Below are 21,781 nucleotides of genomic sequence, written 5' to 3'. Positions count from 1 at the left end.
TATTACGTAAAAATTAATGCCAATGCTAAAAGTATTACATCGAGTTAACATTTTTGTAAAAATATTTATTTACTAAAACAGAAATGTGTGACAAAAAATGTTTTTAAAATACGTATCACATTTTTAGTTTATCTTATTCACATAAACGTCATAATTTTAGGTAAATTTCAGTATAATTGGTAACATCAATCATAATTTATAATAAAAAAAAACATCGAAACTAGTAAATCACATAAAATACATACATATATAATAGCAATATTAAATCAAGAATAATCTTTGTTTTTAATGTAATGTAAACTCTCTCCGATTTATCAAGATAATAGAATTTTAAAATATTATAATCATCCCGCGTTAAAAGGTCGTGTGTCACGTATTTTCATATTATTTGAAAACGAAACGGGTTCTAGGTGATTTTTTTTTCATCATTAGAAAACGAAAGCATCGTTTCGATCTCCACATGAGAGGATAAAAAAAAGTATAATAAATAAGGTGCCTATATCGAATAGAGTTTTTTTTTTATATATATGATAATATTATAGAAACGAAAAGGAAAAGAAACTTTCCAAGTCCAAAAACTAGTTTGGGACACTGGTCGAAATAATCGCACTCTGTGACCAAATTGAAAGTGATACGAAATCGTAAAACGAGTTTCGTTCACCGGGTTTTTTTACTTTTTGTCAAATGTAATTACCTTTATCCAGTATTTACGGGTTCGAATTTATGTACATTATCGCGTAATTGAAAGAAAGCGTAACGATACTTGGATATTTATGACTTTTTTCTTTCTAACAACATCCACCGTGAAAACATTACATACATTGATTCATTAAAATTTTATTAAAAAAAAAATCATATTTTCCTACATATGTATACAATAAAAACAGAATTTACTTTCTTATATTGCGTCAGACTTCAGTTGCGTGATATTGCACAATAATTGTTATATTATACTGAAGATAAATTTATTATTACAAATTACATAAAATAAACGTTTCATTGGATACATTTTTACGTTCCCAGACGGCATTAATTTTTAATAATCAATTTAAAAAACAAAAAAAAAAAAAATATATATATATATATATATATATATATATATATATATATATATATGCAATACACGTATTAGTCTTCACTTTGATTCTTGATTTATTTTGTTTTTCAAGTATACTTTCATATGTTCCTATGTATGTAAACCTCTTTACTTTTATAGTGTATTTTTTTTTCATTTTAAGGTTGAAATATATATTTTTAATTTATTATGCTAATTCTACACACACAAAATAATCCAATTAGACATTGAAACTTTCACTAAAATTTTCATATGTACATATATTATATATTTCAATGAATCAAAAATATTGGAAAATCTTCCTCAAAGTGAAATCCACTCTATTAATACACGTAAATACATACATACATATATTAAAATACATATAAAATTGAATATGTACTATGTATATACTTGATTATTTAATGTTGCATGATATATGTAGAGGCGTATAAATTAGTTTTAGACCAAAATCGTGTAGAAATCGGTGTTTGAATCGAAATTCAAGCTGGAATATAAAATAAATACATTTCAGAACTCCGGAAAATACCGGTTACTGCAAACTATAATACATAGTAGGTATGTATGTACATATATATATATATATTAAAAAAATGAAAATAAGATTATTTAAAACAGTCCGTATAAATATTAGCGTCGTTTATTATAAAATACGTGACTTTAATAGCCACATTTTCATTCAAATATTTTATTCATGCAATATTAAAAACTACATAACAGATACTTATCTAGACGAAAATTAATATAAGAATACGCATAATGTTATTCATTTATCACGTAAAACGATCAAAATTCAGTCACAATTATAATAATATAATACAAAATAGAAAATGTATAAACAATAATTTCAAAACTAGCATACATTTGTAATATGTACGAACATAAGTAATTTTCAACGCTCTGTTTATTGCGTTAAAACGTAAAGGTCTCCTAGGCGCACGATTAAATTAAAAAAAATTCCATTACATACGAATTCGTGAAATTCAAAAATAAACGAAACTCGAAAATTCAATTTGAAATCAAACTTTCACAAGGTAAAACGGAATAATACGCACAATCGCTGGCTCGCAGAGAAAAGCCGTATACATTTATTATCATACACATTATGACAATGAAACCCAACATTATAAAACGATTTTATAGCAAGCCACTGCTTTTCACTGACATTCCATCACAGTTTAGAACCAACATCGAACATTTACCACGACACACTTTTGAACCGATTCAAATTGCTCTCAGAGTTCGTCGTGGATGTTCAAATTAAAAAATAATGCGGTCCGACATAACTGCCGCACTTTGGAAAGTCTGACGGAGCCTGGACGAAGTCGGATCTTTCACCAACTTGGAGCAGGACGTCCAATCCTCTCGTCCACTGGTTGGATCTCTCGTCCCTCAGGATCCAGAAGCCGGGATTGTCAGCTTTGAATCTAAGAGCCACTGCTCCGAATTTGGGTATCGTCACCGTGTCCTTTTCGACTGGATCGATCAGATTCCTCTTGGAGAAGAGGGTGCCCTCCTCGTGCATGCGCTCGATTGCTCCAGATTGGAGTGCTTCTGTAAATTGGTTAGTGGCCACCACGTAAAAGCTGTAGCCGTGAAGATGAAACACGTTGTCTGTTTCACCACCTGCAATAAAAAAGATAAATCAATCATTTTACACGAATCCCTTCAGGAGTCCCTCAAGGTTCACACTTTGGACCACTTCTATTTATTATGTATATTAACGATCTCATTCCCCTTCTGCGGTGCCAGTGCTTACTTTATGCTGATGATCTTAAGGTTTTCCATCCTATCAATAGTGTATCGGATTGCTTAAAATTACAATCCCACATTGATACAATATCCCAATGGTGTAATGTAAGCCTTATGTATCTCAATATTTCAGACACTTTCCAGAAATCATAATCTAATAAACTTTATTTACAATATTAATAATGAAGACCTTATAACGAAAAATTGTGCCAGAGACTTGGGTATTCCAATAGATTTTAACCATATAGTCACCAATTCATATAAGCTATTGGAATTTATCTGCCAAGTTGCGAAACCATTTAAGAATCCGCATACTCTGATATTGCTCTATAACAGTTTGGTTCGTAGTAATATGGAGTATGCTTCAGTCATATGGTCTCCTTAATACCAAACCCATATAACATAGATCATTTAGAGACAATTCAGAAGCGTTTTCTGCGCCATTTATCCCATAAGACTGGTCTTGTAAGATTGCTGCCAACTTATAATAACTCTCTTTTTTCAAGATCGCTAGTTTGTCTCATCGCAGAAGGGTTTCTGATTTTTTTACTTTTATACAAGATTGCTAATGGTATCCTTATCATAACAACACTCCATTTAATAGTACAATCTTTACTATAGTATTGATGATTTTCCCGAACTTTTTGCTGACTCTTTCAGTACTTTTAGGGCTCAAGTAAAAATTAAGCAAGGAATTGAATAAAATGTATGGCCTTAGATATGTAGATAGAAATAGAAAATTATTACATAGGTGACGTTTGACTGAAAGCGATGATGAATAATTTCTTATATATTTTATTTCATATTATTTTAACAGAAGCGTAATCATATGTTAAACAGTTTTACAGCATCATTGATGCGTTGATGAATCGAAGATAGTAGAAAATTAAAAGAAACTGCGTCAATAAATTAAAATTATATCACAAATTCACTTTCAGTGATAGAGAATAAATTTTGAAAATCCGAAAAATAAGATTTCTTATATATGAATAAATTTTAAAATATTCTGAAAAAAAACGAATGAACTCATTTAAATAGAAATATCGAAATTGAAAGCGTATCGGAAGAAATCGCAGAAAGTGTAGAAAGGTACAGCCTATTATTAATTTTAATATAACTTATTATTGTTTTGACTTTTCACTATCGAATGTACTCGCCTACATTCTCATTGTCAGATTCTTATCGATCGAATACTAAATCAGACCTGTGGGCTGTGACAGGTCATTGACAGATTCTCATATGACGAGAAGACGTCTTATAATAGAATTTAATATACATACAGTGCACTCTCGATTACCCGGGTACAGATTATTTGGTAGGCGATTTATCCGTGCTTGAAATAAGAATGAGAATATATAATAATGAGTACATTTAGAGCATTTTTGCATTTAATTATAATTTCTCATATAAACACGCAAAAATTTTTGATTTTCGGTCTTATGATAGCTAAATTTTTATCGCCTAATACTACAAGTCAAATTCAACACGTGGACCAAGGTTTCATATCATTAATGAAACGGCTTTATGGTGCTGATGTTCTCAAAACTTTTGCTGAGGAAGATGATGACTTGATCAATTTGTGGAAAAAAATTAGTATATTAGATGCTAATCACGGAATAACAAAATCTTGGTCGAAAGTAAGACCAGTAACACTGGTTTGATCATGGAGAAAAATTCTTACTAACGTGGAAATAGATTTATTGGATTGTGAAGACACGGAGGGAAATGATATATCGGAAATGTTGAGATTAATGGAAAATTTTAAATGATTTGAAAATCTTGGATCGGGAAAACATCGAGTGGTTTGATTGCGATGAAAATGATGCAGATATCGTTTCTATTGTCACTCAAACAATTACTCAACAACAGCATTCACTCAAACAACAGAAACGATATTTAAAATTGATTGTTCGGATTATCCGTGTTTTTCAATTATCCGGTCCCGTCCTCCCTAGAATTAGCCCGGTAAACCGAGAGTACACTGTAAATTATATTACATATATATATATATATATATATATATATATATATATATATATATATATATATATATATATATATATATATATGTATGTATGTACATACCTTGATCTACCAGAATCAGTTCGACAGTGTTTCCCAAAGGTATAGATCTGACGTGTACACACTCGCATCTGACAGATTTTTGACAGGCTGCACGAACACACAGAGTACCATGGTTTTTGTCCAGGGGTTGTGTTAGCAAGGGTGAAGGTGGGAAGGTGAAAGTTACCCCGTCCATCTCAGCTGAACCTTCGGGAAAAAAAACAATTGATTATATTTTATGAATAATCTAATATATAATTTGGAAAGAGACTTTGTATATATGTATGTATGTATGTATGTATCCTTCGTTCGTAGAAATCCGTGACGTCATCGAAAAAATAATTCACTTTTTTCTAATTCAAAGGATTTGAAGTTCCCGGGGGCGTAGGTGCCGAGGACGAAGCCCTAGGGGACGCAAACGTCGGGGGCGCAGACGCTGAGGGCGGAGCCCTAGGGGGCGCAGACGCCGGGAGCGTACATATAATTTTTATAAGAAACTTACTATATGTTTGTTTGATCGTGACAAACAATTAAATAAAAAAAAATGAGTATTCAAATAAATTTATATAAGATAAAATTATTCAAATAAATTTAATAAAACGTTTACTATTAGATTAGTCATGTTTAAACGGATTATATTAGAAATACCGAGCGAAGCCGGGTAATACAGGTAGTTTATTTATAAATTTACAAATTAACATTTTATATCTACGACGCAAAATTTGTACAAAGTAGAAATTATTTTCAATTTAATGTATAACTGCAGATGATTTTTTAATGGAAAATTTATTTATGATTAAATTTTATTCATATTATTAAAATATTTTTATTATTTTAAAACGGAAAAAGTAATATTCTAACCAACGTAGCGTAACAAAAAAAAGTGAAATTTAGCATTCGTTCGCGATTTTCTCATTCTAATAAAAATATAAAAAGTATATCGCTATATTGATTACAATAAAACGTTATCGAAAAAATGTTAAAAGTGAACGTTGCTTACGTGTATAAAAAAATATTTTTTATTATCAAGCAAATCGATCTCTTAAAATATTAAACTTGAACTGCATAATCAACTTTGCGTTTTGCATATCAACTTTTGATTTCACTGACGGGTTTTTCTGCCCAGGTATGGATACCAATAATCGAGTTGAATTACCTGTGCTTAAAAAAAACAACACATCCCAATAGTGAGTTCAGAAATGGAAAGTTAATATTCGGTTGTTAGCTTAGCAAATGACTAAGAATTCAAGAGTAATTTACTCGTCATTGTTCAAAATAAAATTTAAAGATGAGAGCCGTATGAAATCAAATTATAAATAATACAATTGCACAGAGGTGTTATGCACGTTTAGAAAATTACTAAATTAGTCTAATGACGTAAAAGCCTGTTATTACTGAAATTGTGTACAAGAGTAAACTTCCAACTCCGGTAGAAAAAAAAGAACTTAAGAGCATGATTTTTCGATAAGCTTTTTTCGCTTTAAATTGTATACAAATTGCTGTATTTTTTATTAATTTACCAAAAGATTTTTTCGAATAATAAACAACATCAAAAAAATTAATCTTTAAAGTACATTAATAACATAATCAAAACAAATCTATTTTATAGGTAGACCATACACCATATATAAGGAATAATAAAATTTATAAATATTAACTTGAACATCAATATATCCTGCGAAATATATAGCATAATAGTTATTTTATTCAAAACAAAAAAGGTTTCATTTTAATAGTTACTTCTATATTATATATCATCTATGTACATATGTACGTACTATCACAATTTATTTAAAAAAAAATTAAATACATTTTAGTCAATTATATTTTTAGGAAACGTGATTGGAAAGTTCGATCTAGTTCCTCGTTTTTTTTATCTTGTACCTTTTTTACAACATCTATCGATCATTATTTCAATTATTGACAAAGATGAACTTTCAGATGAAAGTTCGCGAATCATGCTTCAATGAAAAAATGCATGTACATATTACATCTTTCGATATTAAAATTCAAACAAATCATTTTTCACATATCATCCCATACAATACTAATAAATTTTCAATTCACGTTTCTAAAAGACAATTCCAATACAAATGACTTTCCATTGTTAGTTTGAAACGTACATATAAACGTACACACGTGGGCTTAATTTGAAAAGGTTCACTTTGTATTATGTCAACCAAACAATAAATAATAATATACACTAAGAGTAGGTACCAGCTCATTACGAATGGAATGAGTGAAAGTTGACATTTACAATCAGACATGGATACGACCTTTTTGTCCATTACATACCCCATCGTTTATATTTATTACAACCGTAAAGTTTGACACAATTCTCGCACAATCTCCACTTGCGATAAGTCTTTTACAATAGCTTTTAATGCTACATTTTATAAGCAGATTCGAGCATAGATACTACTGAGTAGTTAATTTCGAACCAGTTGATTAACGATATATAAATATTGTATGTATTGGAATGTATTTAAGTTCATAGTATAAATATGAACAAAATTCCTATTAAAAATCCTGTCAAAATTTTCACAATATATTGTTTTTATTTTCGTGACTAAAATAGGGAGGGATTTTTCATTGAAATCCCGTTGTCAATAAAATTGAATGCTACCTCTGTATGAATAGATTTGTTTGAATTTAAAATAATTATTAGTAAATTATTAATCAGCGGTTTCCAACATGTGGTACGCGAAAAAAAATCAGTAATGGCGGACATGCAGGAATATATGATTTACAATCATAATTATTTTTAATAAAAATACCAATAATTTTATTTTACTATCGCCATATATGTATGTTTAAAACTAAAAACTGGATAAACGTCAGGCACTTTTCAGAAATTTCAAACGCGTCTTACACGATATTTTTGCTCGATCGTAATGGCGGAGGATCCATTTACTTATATTGATGACCAAAATGAGCAATATTCCAAAGTATGAAAACGATCGGATAAGAGGCAAATTTTTTCCTGAATTGTAATCGTAAGTGAAACGTAAAGGAGGTATGTTAAAGAAATATGTTTTATATAATTAATAAACATTATCTTAATTAGTCATCGTCAACGTCAATATGTACAGTCGATGATCGAAAATCTGGCAATCGATACGTTTTCGTCAGATCCGGCATGGATTTTGGAGTGCATTTTTAAATTTACCGCGTTATCGCTCCAATAAATAAATAACTTGAATTTGACACTTATTATTATCGAGAACAGCTCGATAATAATCTTTTGTGTTGCAGATAAAATTGAAAGTATGATTAGAAAATTAGATTGTTGGAATCTATGTATCAAAAATGATCGACTGAGATCGACTGAAAAAACTGAGGTATTTGAGGTACTTTACATAATTTCTTATTTTAAAACAAGAATATTATGTCTCGGGATATACGTGAAAAAATAACTGAACATTTAATAGGACTGAAATCGTCTTTTACACAGTGCTTCCCCAAACCTTAAGAAGCAAACAATTGGAATTCAAACGGCTTTGATAGTGAAAATTTTTGGACAGCTACCAAGGAAAAGGAGAACTTGATTGAACTTTCAAATTATAGCATTTAAAAACTGAATTCGAAATAAATAAGGTTATTAATTTTTGGCTAGGTTATGAACAGCTTTCTGACAGTGCTTAAATTTCTGTCGCCGTTTACTAGCACTGAACTGGTTGAGAGAGCTTTCTCTTCATATATTTTAATAAGACAAATATAGAAATAGATTGAATGCAGCTCCAGACTTAAGGGTACATCTCGCATCATTTTAACCAATATTTAAAAATATATGTTCCTCGAAGCAAGTACAATGATCTCTATAAATTTATTTTGTAATGAGATTTATGAAAAGAAATATATTATATGTATTTGTAATTTTGTCTTTTTATTAAAACCATTTATCAATAATAGAATTATATATAAATAAATATATTAAACTTTGAGCATATTATAATTGTCCACAATAACTTTTTTTCTACAAAATTTCTTACCAAAACAGATCTACATATTGCGTCTATCCTGCGTTACCATGCAAATACTATATATATAATAATTACACTTGCAAAAACAAATTTCATGAAATACAATCATTTATATATGGTGGTACAATTTACCGTTATGTACTACCAAGGGGTACGCGACACAAAAAAGGTTGGGAACCGCTGATCTAATTGATCATAACTCATATTACGAATAATTGCTATTACACATATTTACGTAGGTATATTCCTCAAGGTATTGTATGCATGTAATTCCATAATAAAAGAATCGCACTCAATTAAAATCTGAAAGCTCAATACACCTCTAATGATAATCGCAAGTGTGTGTACATTTTGCAAAATATGATTGAAATACTAAACGTCGTATAAAAAAGCGAACGCTATCGATCATTTTAAAAGCACGTTGAACGATTGATTGAGCATCCATAGCATGCATTCGATTTTTCGATGATTGATCGTCAGCTGTCAAATCATCAAAATGAAAGTATTGTGCCTATAATTAATTATATACAAATATGTATCCGTTTCATTTTTTTATACCTATGCATATTTTGCTAAATATAAATGTTGCCAATTGATAGCATGAAATCCGATTTTGTTGCTTTAGCGCGTGGCCTTCGACAACTGTCAAAATCGCCATTTTGATTTCGGAATTATTATACGGTCATTCACATCGTCTTGGAGCACACTTTTCAATGCCTTTACATGGAAATTATATAATACGTGTGCATTCGTTTAAAGGGAGTTAAATACTCATCGTATCCAAATATATTTATAAAATTTAAGCACGACATTTTTAATCAATTTATTGTAAAAGTAAATATTTTTCATATACATACAGTAAGAATACATTCTCCGTTATTGACTTTAATTCCTATTTTAATTGAAGCAGAAAACCGGATTTTTTGCATTTATTATTTTTCTCAAAGCTAACAATAATGAATTTCAAATTTATATGAAAGAACGAAAAAAATTAACATATTTGGACTTAGGTTAGGAAATAGGCTTATATTTCTTTGAACAACACAAAAAAGGGCCAGCACTTAGCACTTGCTTTGAGATTTAGTAACTGGCGAGGACCAGGTCATAATAAAATATTATTGAGAGTAGTTTCAATTACTTAAACAAGGCCACAGCAAAGGTACATTTTGCTTAAGACGCAAAGACACGAGGGGTGATTTAAATGAAAAGTAAAACTTTCTTGCCACGAAAGATACAACATATACCATGGTTACTTTAAATTCGCCTCGTGGCCCTTTAAATTTTTACAAGCCTTTTATTTTATTAACTTCACCCAGATAAACTGCTTAGCTAGAAATTAAAGATATGAGCCACTATATTTGAAAGTGGCGGAATTCCAATTTTCAGTTTCAAAAACACTATTTCTATTTGACTCAATTCACAAGTTGTTATCACTTATTTTAATTCGATATGTCCAGAATCTCGCAAAAGCAGAATAAATGCACATATTACAACAGGCCACTAGTATATTTTTAAAAACAAAACATTATATGATAAATTCATAAAAACTATATAACATACATACATATGTACATATTAAATATCCGATTACATTATCGAAAAAGTGCAAAAAGCATTTCTTCGTTTTCTTTATAAGAAAGAGTATGGGTACTACCCATATCTCTATCCTACTCCTTTCCTTTTGGGCATGCTTGGGTATAATTCCCTTGAACTTCGGAGAAACTTCTCGTTAATTCGTTTCGTTCTCCAGCTATTGCGTGGTAATACGTCATGCCCGTTGTTGCTGGAACAGTTGGGACTTTATGTCCCTAATAATTATGTGCGTGGTAGACATCATCATTTGATAGTTGTACCTGCTGCTCGCACAGTTCTTTTTCGAATGGCTCCTATTCCAAGAGCTATTCAACTTCTCAATGAAATCGTTGCTGCCGTCCCTGAATGTGATATTTTCCACCTTGGTAACTTGGTAACCTGCGCTCATCATTACTTTCTTAATTTGAATGTGATGAATGAGTGGAATCTTAATCTACTCTCTTCCATTTGGGCCTCGCTGTGATTTTATTTTTCATATTTTGTTGATTTATTTTACTTTTTCTTTCTCCTTTGTACATTTTATGTACTATTTTATTTGTATTATTATTTTCCTTTTGTTACTTTTTATTATTTTTTTATTCTGCTTTCTAATTTTTCTGTTTTTTTTACTTGTATTATCTTTTTTAAATGTAGGCCATTGTGGCGCATTAGGTTCTTCCTGTAATGCCACAATGGTCCAAAACTATTAATAAATAAATTATTATATTTGGAAATTTATTTATTTATTTTATTATTTCATTAGGTTGTGGCTCACCGACCTTCGAACAAGTGTGTCCATTTTTTTGAGTGGTCTAAGTCAGGAAAAAAATTTAAAATTTATTGTTTAATATCGGTTATATTGAAATATGTAATTGATTAAATAAAATTTTCTTGACTTCAAACCATTTTCGGAATTATGGGCACAATTTTTGATACAACCTACTGGTCGAAACTGTTGGGACCCTTGAATAAACAATAATTTATAAGGATTTCGTTCAAAGCTTATTTATTTCTCCTACATAATATATGTACATATGTAGGATTCTGGATGTTCCAAATAATGCACATGTAGTAGCTTAGATAGTGTTTATTTATACGTCTTAACGTCAGGCAAGCCTCATGGCAAATAACCCATACACGCTTCATACCATGCACGTTCGCTAACCACACACTCGCCGTTCAATAATCTTTCCTTCATGTATTATATTTTCAATTATTTTTATATAAAATTTTTTGGAAACCCTAGGTTTGTCGCACGCTGACGCAACATGAAGCAACGCGACTAAATTCAATCTGCGTTCATAGTGACGCGACTACAAGTGACACAATATATTATAAGTTGCACATACCTGCATTAGGATGAAAATCTTGCTTTTTATGCTTGAACGGCAGATATATAGTAGTTTGCATCTTCTCTGCGGTCAACTCCACAGGCATCTTATTCAAAGATTGCACTTCACTGACACACAATGTCTTCTCGTCAACGCATTTGTCTCCGGTCACTGTATTCAATTCGTTTTCATGATGCATCGAATCATCAACGTCACTTTTATCGTTCTCCATCTCCGTCTTTCCGTTATTACTATCGTCACTTTCATACTTCAACACGGCAGCGCTATAAATCGGAGAAACGCAATTCTCCACGCTGGAAACTTTTATCCAATAAGATCGAACTTCCTTGTCCGCGTTCAGAACGAAATCGGCCCTTTCTCCGCGACCCAAAATCAAAGAGTTCACATCTTTCGGCACTACAGGATGTCCATCTAGAGCAATCAGCTGCAACACATGATCCTCGACTGTCAAAGTCACAGGACAGCCCTTAACACCACCAGCATGAGCCACTCTAAACCTGTACCTCTTCCCAGGCGACACAGAAAAACCACTCAAAGGAACTTTCCCTTCGTTTTCAGACACTTTGGTATCCTTATGCACCCCTTTGCCGTTCACTAAAAGAGACTCGACCGATAGAGGGATTGTATCCAAAATGCTCTGTATAGCAAATCCATGACTCCACTCAGATATAACCATAACATGTTCGTTCTTGTCAAAGTCGTACAACTTTATATGAGGTTCGATCTTTTCAGGCTGCCTCACTATAAAAGCACCGAACAGTCCATCTGAAGATTCTGCTCCCGAATGAGCATGATACAAATGGGTTCCAGGTGCTGAAGCTCTAAACTTGTACTGGAATGTTGTATAGCTCGGGATTGGGCATTGTGTCACCATTGGTACTCCGTCCATGAAAGGGGTTTCGATTTGGGGCTGTCCTCTCCAGTGTAGGGTCAAACCTTGACCTGGTACCCGGTTAACCACGTCAATGACCATGATGTCGTTTTCGCACACTTGGATGCTGGGTCCTGGTAGTTGGCGATTTGCTGCCAAGATTCCTCTCGAATGCCCATCAGCGCTCACGCAGTGGTTTTTCTCACAATCGGATGAATTTCCCGGACATTCTTTGCAAGATCTGTGAAAGAATTTGTAACGGTTCACTAAAGTACAATTTGAATTAGGGTATGAAGAAACCAATAAACATACCTGCTGAGTGATTTATAAACTTCCAAAGTGAGTTTCACCCTGCAAATCATCGGCCAATCCAATTCGTGGCAAGGTCTGTCGCAACTCTCAAAGTATTCCTCTGTAAAGAAAGAAACAAAACCCATTAAAAAAAATTCAGATAAAAGAAACGATGTTGATTCTTAAAACTGACAAAAGATATGCAACTTTCACCAGTCAAGAGTATGGCACTCTTTCGCCATATACGGATAATGCCAGAGAGCATGTTCCGTTCTTGACTGTATAAACATATTATATAGGTGTGTGTATTCAAATATAATTTTAAATAAATAAACATGTTTTCTTTTTCGAGTAAGAAGAGAATATCTACAAAAGAGAGTCGACCGTCATGAAATCACTTGACTTCACACACTCAAATAATTTCTAATGTCAAGTAAAGTCACTAATTTAATTTGAATTTTCCTCGTCCCATGAAATTTTAATCTTTAATTATATTGCGTAACTTTAAATTTCATTTTGTATTAATTATAGAATGAATTTACAAGCCAGATGCGACCGCATTAAAATTATGTAATTTTTGCAAGCCATCAACATTTTTATTTTCGACGTTGTGAAAGTGAACAACAATTGTATGTCAACATGTTAAAATTGTGCCAACCTTAGACATGGATCCGCGTTGACGTCTGAATTGAATGTATGAAAAAATATGCATTAAGGCTTTATTAAATTTTAAAATCAAATGTGTATGCGATTTGAATAGAAGTTGTTTCAGTCGATTGTAATCGAATTGAAGTGAAAGTTTGATTGAATTGATGTTAAATTGGATAAATGAAGTTTTTTCGCTTAAATCTAGCCAGTTTTCCTTTCCATTGATCATCCGGTTTATTGAAAGGTAAGTTCATGAAGAGATATTTTTAATCAAAAATATGCTGATCTAGTTTTGGTACTGTTTAATTTGAGATTGAAACGTGTTCTATTATTGTATTATTAGTTTTTGATGTATGCTAATTTTGTTCTTATTATGTTTTATTTTATTTTCGTTTTATGTTTAACATATAGTTACGACTTGGAACTACATACTTTATAATGTCACTATGGCTAAATTGTAATTAATAAATAAGTATTAAATGTGAGTATCTATGTACATGAATAAAATTTTGAGGTATAAATCTAATTCATTTAATAAGCATTCAGTTAAATAGAATAATCCAAACTTGTTAAAGTGTAGGTATACTGCATTTGAAAATAAACATTATTTCTAACTGTAAGTACATACATACATATGTATGTACCTATATTTTTTTTCTCTAGGTAAAAAGTAGTACCTCTTAGACGAGAGATTTCATTTCAACCATTAAATGGTTTTTAATTTGACATTTATAATGACTTTGAACATTTTTATAAATTTAATCACCTCTCAATCTTCTCTTTACAATCTAAAGAGATTCATCAATTTATCATTTAAATTATAAAAACATTTACTTTCCACGAACTTGTTGCCGAGTTCAAAATGCATAATATGAAAATATTATACGTTGTATGTGTGTAGATAACTTTCATAAATAGTAATAGTAGAAAAATAGTAAATAGTTGAAAAATGTTTTTAAAAGTATGCAATTTTCTTCCAAAAAAATATATTTCTATTTTTTACTCTGCAATTTTTGAAAACTCTGCAATTCAAAATTAATTGAATGAAAGAAGCATGCCACATTATGGCACGCGTGATTTTATATGTATGTTGCAGACAAATGGCAAAGATGACGATATATTCATTTGAACTGAAAAAAAATTCTTAAAAATGTAAATAAGCAGAATAAAAAAGTAATGAATTAATACGAGTTAAAAAATTTGTAACATTATTATTATAATTTTGGCATTTGAATTAAATTTTCATACATTCTAATTGATCAAACAGCCGTCATTATTATATAAAATTAAATTTACACTTTAAATACGGTAATTGGATCGCCCAAAAGACAATTTTAGCCATAAAAATCGCGAATACGGAATATTTGGCACTCGAGTTAGTATAATAGTTATCGATAGAATTCAGCTGCCAGATGTTCCGTTATAAAGATTTTAGTGACTTTTGGGCGAGCGCTTTGTGACCAATAATCACCGAACCATAAATACATATATTTATTTCAACATTATCGAAAATATAATATTAAAAAAAGCAGTAAAAACCGTACGACCAACATAGCATGTGGCGTTAAATGATTATAAATACAGTTTTATTTAATAGATTGGAGTTTCGTAAGCACACATAGCACGACATAATCCCCTTTTTAAATTCACGTAATCACATACCTTCACATTCATTGTTTTTCACGTTGACATAACGACGAAAATTTTCACCGTTTTTCTCCAACATTGACCGTACTTTCCGCTTTCTTGTGAGTCGCAATAACGGATCACGTTCTGTCATTTTTTCCGTTTTTGCATTACTTTTTGTTTGTTTTTACAGACTGTGCTGTGCATCTTCATAGCCAATTTGCGTTGTAGCTCAACTGTTAAATGACAGAATACCTTTTGTGTCATCCGACATAAACGCTCCTCACGTACATATACATATACATATATTGTTACGAACGATGGAAAGTTTCCCGCTTTACCGCTCGTTTAAATCACATTTAATACTCATATTGTCTTCGTCATCTTTGACATGACCATAACATGCGTGCGCCGTTTGATTAGCACAAATCATCACGCGAAAAAAGTGACGAAACAAAATTGTATTGCGTCACATTGTATTGAATTTGGCGATTTCCAGTGACATCCAACATTTCATTTTTCAAAAATTACCTTCGAACTGTCACATGCAATAATTTAATAGATATATATTTAACCGAACAGAATTGAGACTAACTGCACTTTTTAATTAAGGCCAAACTTAACGGTTAAAATAAAGAACAATTCACCGAAACTGATTGTATTTTATGTCTCGGTAAAAAATTTTCAAGTGAAATTGATAATTGATTTCTAAATGATCAAACCTATGTATTGCATGTTTAGTACAACATAATGCTTGACTTGAGTGATCAGTATTTGCATCAATTAGTATTGTAGCATATGCTAAAAGGAGCCGCCGCTTTAATTGGTTTTCGAGGATTATCTCCAGGCTAAAGTGCAGCCGGCTAACAATGGAGACCCCCCAAGTTGACTTAGTGGTCGGTAACGGTATTTGGTCACTTTCCGCTAGAGTTCTTAGAACTGACAGCGCAAAATCGTGGTACTGCATGCCTGCGTATGTGACTGCGTATCTGGTGGATAGATGCAGCGAGCTACCTGCCCTTTATAAGCAGGTACTCTTTAATCACCCAATAAATGCTTTGTGAAGCGATTCAGTAAAACTGAATAGAGTGTACTGTGTTGGCTTTTTGCTGACAAAAAAAAAACAATATTATAACTATTCTTGGGTTGTAGGGATAAAATACTGTAGAGGACTTTCAAAAAAAATGTAATTAATGAAAAATCACAAGTTCACACTAAATCCTGTTTTACGTACGATTTGTGGAAAAATTCAGAGACAATTGAAGAATATACATATCTCGTTAGAATTGTAAAGTCGTATAAATTATTGGCATCAATTCATTCAACTGCTAAATGTAATTTGACATTTCGAGAAGGAAATAATGTGTATAAGGGGGGGGGGGCGCCTTAAAATATTTTGCGGGGCGCCTAAAATTCACGTTACGCCACTGCGGATTTTATTTGTTTAAACGCCTATAACTTTTTCTTTTTCACACTACACACAATCTTATAAAATTTGCATTAAAGGTTCTCATTATCTCTCATATGTATATATTTCTACTTCACTCATAGGTTATATATTGAATGCTTACATGTTTATATTATAATGGTGATTCGATATCAGTTTCAAATAAAATTTGTCGCAAATTTTACGCTCTACAATGTTTATAATATACATATGTTAGCATCATTGGAGCAATATAAACCGAGATAATCGTGAAAAACTGTTTTTTTTTACCTTTGACCTTGAATAACTTACGACGCAGACACGAAATTTTATGAGACTTTTGAGACAACTTTTAGAACGTCAAAATGAAGGTATATACGAAAATTCAGCTTATTATCTCTAATTCCCTTTTTTATGCTAAAATGACCGGACTATATCGGACATATTTATTGTTTGACCTATTTATTGTTTGTCTTATCAGCAACATAGCAAATGTTATTTGACTTGATCCTTATTTGCGTGTGTTTTCATATAGCAGGCCTGTCTCGACTGTCAATACCAAGGTTTAAAATACTACCGATACAAATTGTATATCTTTCAACAAACATTTATAACAATATCGCATGTTTTCGACTGATAATATCTTGACAATTACGTGCACGCAATTGATTCAATTTAAAAAATACGTCATATGGCTTACTTTGCAGACGTCACTGGAACATGATACCATATTTGCACTAGGCAAACGAAATGTCATGAGAAATGAATTTGCTATGCTGCTTTTTTCCATTTGCTATCTTTGCAAACAGGTTTATGGTTTTGACGCTCTCACCGATTTATTGCTGTGAATTTGATTCGTAGATGCTGTTCTAGTTTTTTTAATGCATAAAAAGCCTTCATTATATGCACCTACATACACATCAAAGCCGTTTATTATATACTTTTACTTTTCACGAAACGCTTTTCATATCCGATAATGTTTAAAGCGCATTTTTATGCACGATTTTGATTTTTTTTCTTATGTAAATATGTATATACACCCACCTTTCCTATTTACAATATTTTTGATGCACTTGGCATTCTCTCGCTATTTATAATTCTCGTTTCTTTTCTATGTGAAAAAAAAAATGTAATTTTTCACTAGAAAATAGTATCATATCTATTGCACATTCGCGAGAAAAATGTCTAACGAATTAAAAAGCGTTGAATTGAATACACGATAATCTCAATAAAAAATAATTAAATAAGCGTTATTTTCCTGATCCGTATTTTTTATGGCACGGCTTTTCTATCATTTAAATAAAATTTCACTTTTACATTTCCGCAATTCGTCAAATATATTTTGTACATGTTATACACACGACATAACTAAATATATTTTACCTATTATGTTGACAATGATATTTTTTACATGTTTTGTGTTGAGAATGGAAATACACACAATCTGTTCATCGCAACGGAAAGTTTGTTATTAATTCGTCTATAGGTAGATAATTTTGAAAGAATTTTATGTGGCACTAATAGTTTTATCATAATCAACTTTCCATGTACGAGTGAGTAAGTATGAATGATAGATTATTCGATAAAACATTTTTCATGAATTAATTTGTTTTTACTACTTTAATTGAACGCCTAGTCATAAAAACCGTTAAAAATGTATTTACCAAACATTATATTTTGTAAATAAATTATGTTTATTATCAAAATAATTCACCAGAAAAAAACAAATTTATCTAAATATGTATACATACATATTTCTACATCACAAATAATTCGCATTTTTTATCAATTTTTGGAAAAGCTTATGTAAAAATATTTAAATTGTCCAATATGCATATATAATGCTTTCAAAATTTATTACCACCCCCCCCCCCCCCCCCCAATCAACTTTTCTGCAATCAATTTGTTCTACCCGTAATAATATATGTTTATACGATTATTTTACTATATACGTAGTAACAATACATGAAGTTTTGTGATCATGCGAAAATTCGAACTCGAGATTTTGACTGATTAGATCTCTGAATCGATCACTGATCACGTCTAGAACAGTGGTTCTAAGGCAAAATTTTACCTTGGCCGCACAGGTGATAATAATGGTCCCATGGAAATGTCTGGTGGCCGCACCAAATTTAATCAAATAAATTAAAGTTACAAAAAAGTGGATCAATTCATTCATAAAATAAAATAAATTTTAACATTTTGGTATCTATTTATTTAATAATAATGCAAATGGAAATTGCTCAGTACTCCTTTCTTCCAATGCAAGCCGCATTCCTGCTTCTAAGTTTGCGTCTTTCAGCTGATTTCTAAATTTGTTTTTAATAAAGTGCATTACACTTAATGATCTTTCGCAATATACGGTAGTGGGAAAATTAGACAATATTAATAAAGCTAAATCTTTATATTAGTTTGTTTCATTGTCAACGTATATTTCCGACCAAAATTTTTGAACCGAAATATTATTAAACTTGATCATGACTAATTTCTAATAATGCATATTTTACGCTAGCCCAGTTAATTAATCTCTATAATGAAAATGATTTTAATCTATTTTGTAGTACTATGAAATTTTCATTTGTCATGATAATAAAAGGGGAAGATACAAAAGAAACAGTTTTAAAAAAATTCAATTCTTCGAACCTTTTATCAAGTTCCAGATTCAGAGATTTAAGACACTCTATTATTTTAAGTTTTAATTTTAATTTTGAAGTTGTGTCTGTCATCTTATCTATCAAATCACTAACAGAAGATAAAATTGAAAAATTGTCATTTTCAACTTCTGTCACAAGGCTTTTCGCTATATTTTTTAGTTTGTCAGTGATGAGGTTGGTTTCTACTATTGTTAAGTTACTTTTTTGTAGTTTTTAAAATATATATATATATTTTTTAAATATTAGTATTAATTACTACTAAGTCGCTGGTGGCCGCAGTAAAATCCACTAGTGGCCACATGCGGCCACTTGAGAACCACTGGTCTAGAAAATATGTGTCTGTGCATCAGTGGATTTTTTGAACATCGTTAGTTCTATCGAACTGAAACATAGTATCGGTTACTATGTTTGGTGGTTTTTCAAATTTTTAAGTTGAATGGAAATGGTACCTCCCTTTATAGGTGTTTTTTTTTTAAGTTTTTTAATTAAATTATCTCCCAAACCTCTAACCAAATAATACAGAATTTTTTTTACATGTAATAGAAATTATAAATTCTATACCCTAATATTTTTAAATATTTTTACCTCAACCGAAATTTTTATTGAACTGAAATTTCATATCTAGAAGTTTAAGCTTAATACCAAGTTATATATAAAAATGGCAGTTTACTCTTTTTCGATTTTTCTTAAACTATTTTTTCCCCTTAAATATATGTGCTCTTCACGATAAAATTCAAGTATAATCCTTGTATCAATTTGATGAAAATAAAAAAAATCATCAAATTTAATAAACCGGAAGTGAGATTTTTTTCCTCTTACAAAATTCACAAATGTTGTGACCACACGATTTTTTTCACACCCCTGAACGTATCAAGCTGAAAATTTATATTTGTATTCGTTATGTACTGAGTTGATTAGGTTTTGGCTAGAATTTAGAAACCAGAAGTAGAAATTTTGTATTTGCTCTAATAGCCTGTATGTAAAATGTGTGAACGTGTATATACATACATACATATGTATAATTATCGAATTGTTTTTTATCCTTCTTGTATTCCACAAATTAATAGATAAAATCATGGATTAGTCTCATCCGAATTTGTTTTACATATATTAGATATTTAAATTAAAAATATAAATATGTGTATAAAAAAATGTATATAAACAGGATTTTATATATGAAATACTATATATACTAAAAATTCTCCTTTTATATTACACTGGTTGTTTTACTCGGCTTCACTCAGTATTTGTTTTTATAAACAGCTTAAACACGGCGAATCTAATAGTAAATATTCATTTGTTTTTTTATTGAATTATTATTTGAATAGAAAAAAAATATATTCAACCAATCGAATCGTCATAAAATTGACTAGTTTTCGATTTTCAACCAACTATAGTTACAAACATACAAAGTCTCTTTCGAAATTATATATTAGATCTATTTAATATTATATAAGAACCCGGCGCCCCCCGGGCTTTCGCCCCCGGTGCCCCCCGTTCCCCGTCTCCCGTCCCCATGTCGTCATGAAAATATCGACTTGTTTTCGAAGTTCCCCACCATTTTCCAACCAACAACATTTACTTACATACAAAGTCTCTTTCGAAATTATATTTTTATTTTATTTTTATTTTATTTTAAAAAATCAATACCACAGAGACTTGACAGGTTGCCCCAAAGCGTCAATGTGATTTTAATACAAATAATAAAAATCATAAAAATTACAAAAAAAACATCATAAAAAAAATAATAAAAATCATAAATAAAAAAAAACATAAGAAAATAATAAAAATCATAAATAAAAAAAAAACATCATAAAAAAATAATAAAAATCAAGTAAAAAATATGTACACAAAATAAAAACAAAGAAATAAGATTGAAAAATTTATATCGTGCTATTTAGGATGTGTTCCACCAACTCAACATAACTGGCATCGAATAGGTATACCAGATTCGTAAGGTTTTTGAACGGAAGGAATGTTGAAACCTGAACATCGTCGAAACTTTACAACTTGACAAACACTAATAGATAAACATGATGCAAGCAACAATATCACTATATATTGTACTACCTTGAAATCAAACCATTCATTTCGCAACATCCACAGAAAACACTTCAACCTCGACGAAAATTTCATAACAAATAGAACTAACCAGGCATCGGTGAGAAGTAAATGACCAAGGCGACGAACATAGCCAACCCTATGATGACAGCAATCCCTTTGATCGAAGACCTCCTGTAATCGATCGGGGGCACGTATTTTTTAGAATCGATTATCTGCTGGCTCTCCTCCATCTTGGTGATCATTTTGACGACAACAAGTCCAAACAAAATCGAAATAGCACTTGAAAACCGCTATGAACGTTTGTTTATTTTGTGATGGGGATACTCAATGGTCGTCCATGGTGTTGTCGTGGAGGTACCGCACTCCTCCACGACTAACTAACAACTGAAGACCAGTGTTGAAC

The 21,781-nt window shown here is 31.0% G+C and overlaps 1 protein-coding gene across 1 annotated transcript; it reads right to left on the bottom strand.

Annotated features, from left to right (window-relative positions):
* Positions 1–2,330: 2,330 nt before the first annotated feature.
* LOC143910288 (uncharacterized) lies at positions 2,331–21,620 on the bottom strand. The gene is made up of 6 exons (XM_077428692.1): positions 21,467–21,620; positions 12,982–13,081; positions 11,796–12,910; positions 6,002–6,052; positions 4,913–5,098; positions 2,331–2,701 (listed from the first exon to the last, which is right to left on the bottom strand). Exons 1-6 carry the CDS (start codon positions 21,618–21,620, stop codon positions 2,331–2,333), a joined length of 1,977 nt encoding a protein of 658 aa, XP_077284818.1.
* Positions 21,621–21,781: the final 161 nt, after the last annotated feature.

The sequence above is a fragment of the Arctopsyche grandis genome, chromosome 4 (assembly GCF_051622035.1).
Source record: "Arctopsyche grandis isolate Sample6627 chromosome 4, ASM5162203v2, whole genome shotgun sequence".
NCBI classification, from domain to species: domain Eukaryota; kingdom Metazoa; phylum Arthropoda; class Insecta; order Trichoptera; family Hydropsychidae; genus Arctopsyche; species Arctopsyche grandis.
The sequence above is the reverse complement of the archived record's forward strand: the minus strand, read 5'-3'. Positions and strand labels throughout refer to the sequence as shown.

What these genes read in the sequence shown, in the direction of transcription:
- LOC143910288 (XM_077428692.1), bottom strand. Translation starts at nt 21,620, where the DNA reads ATGATCACCAAGATGGAGGAGAGCCAGCAGATAATCGATTCTAAAAAA. An exon ending in GTTTATAAATCACTCAGCAG is followed by an intron (nt 12,911 to 12,981) that starts GTATGTTTATTG and finishes ATTCTTTCACAG; the next exon opens with ATCTTGCAAAGAATGTCCGG. An exon ending in AGATTTTCATCCTAATGCAG is followed by an intron (nt 6,053 to 11,795) that starts GTATGTGCAACT and finishes GTTTTTTTTAAG; the next exon opens with CACAGGTAATTCAACTCGAT.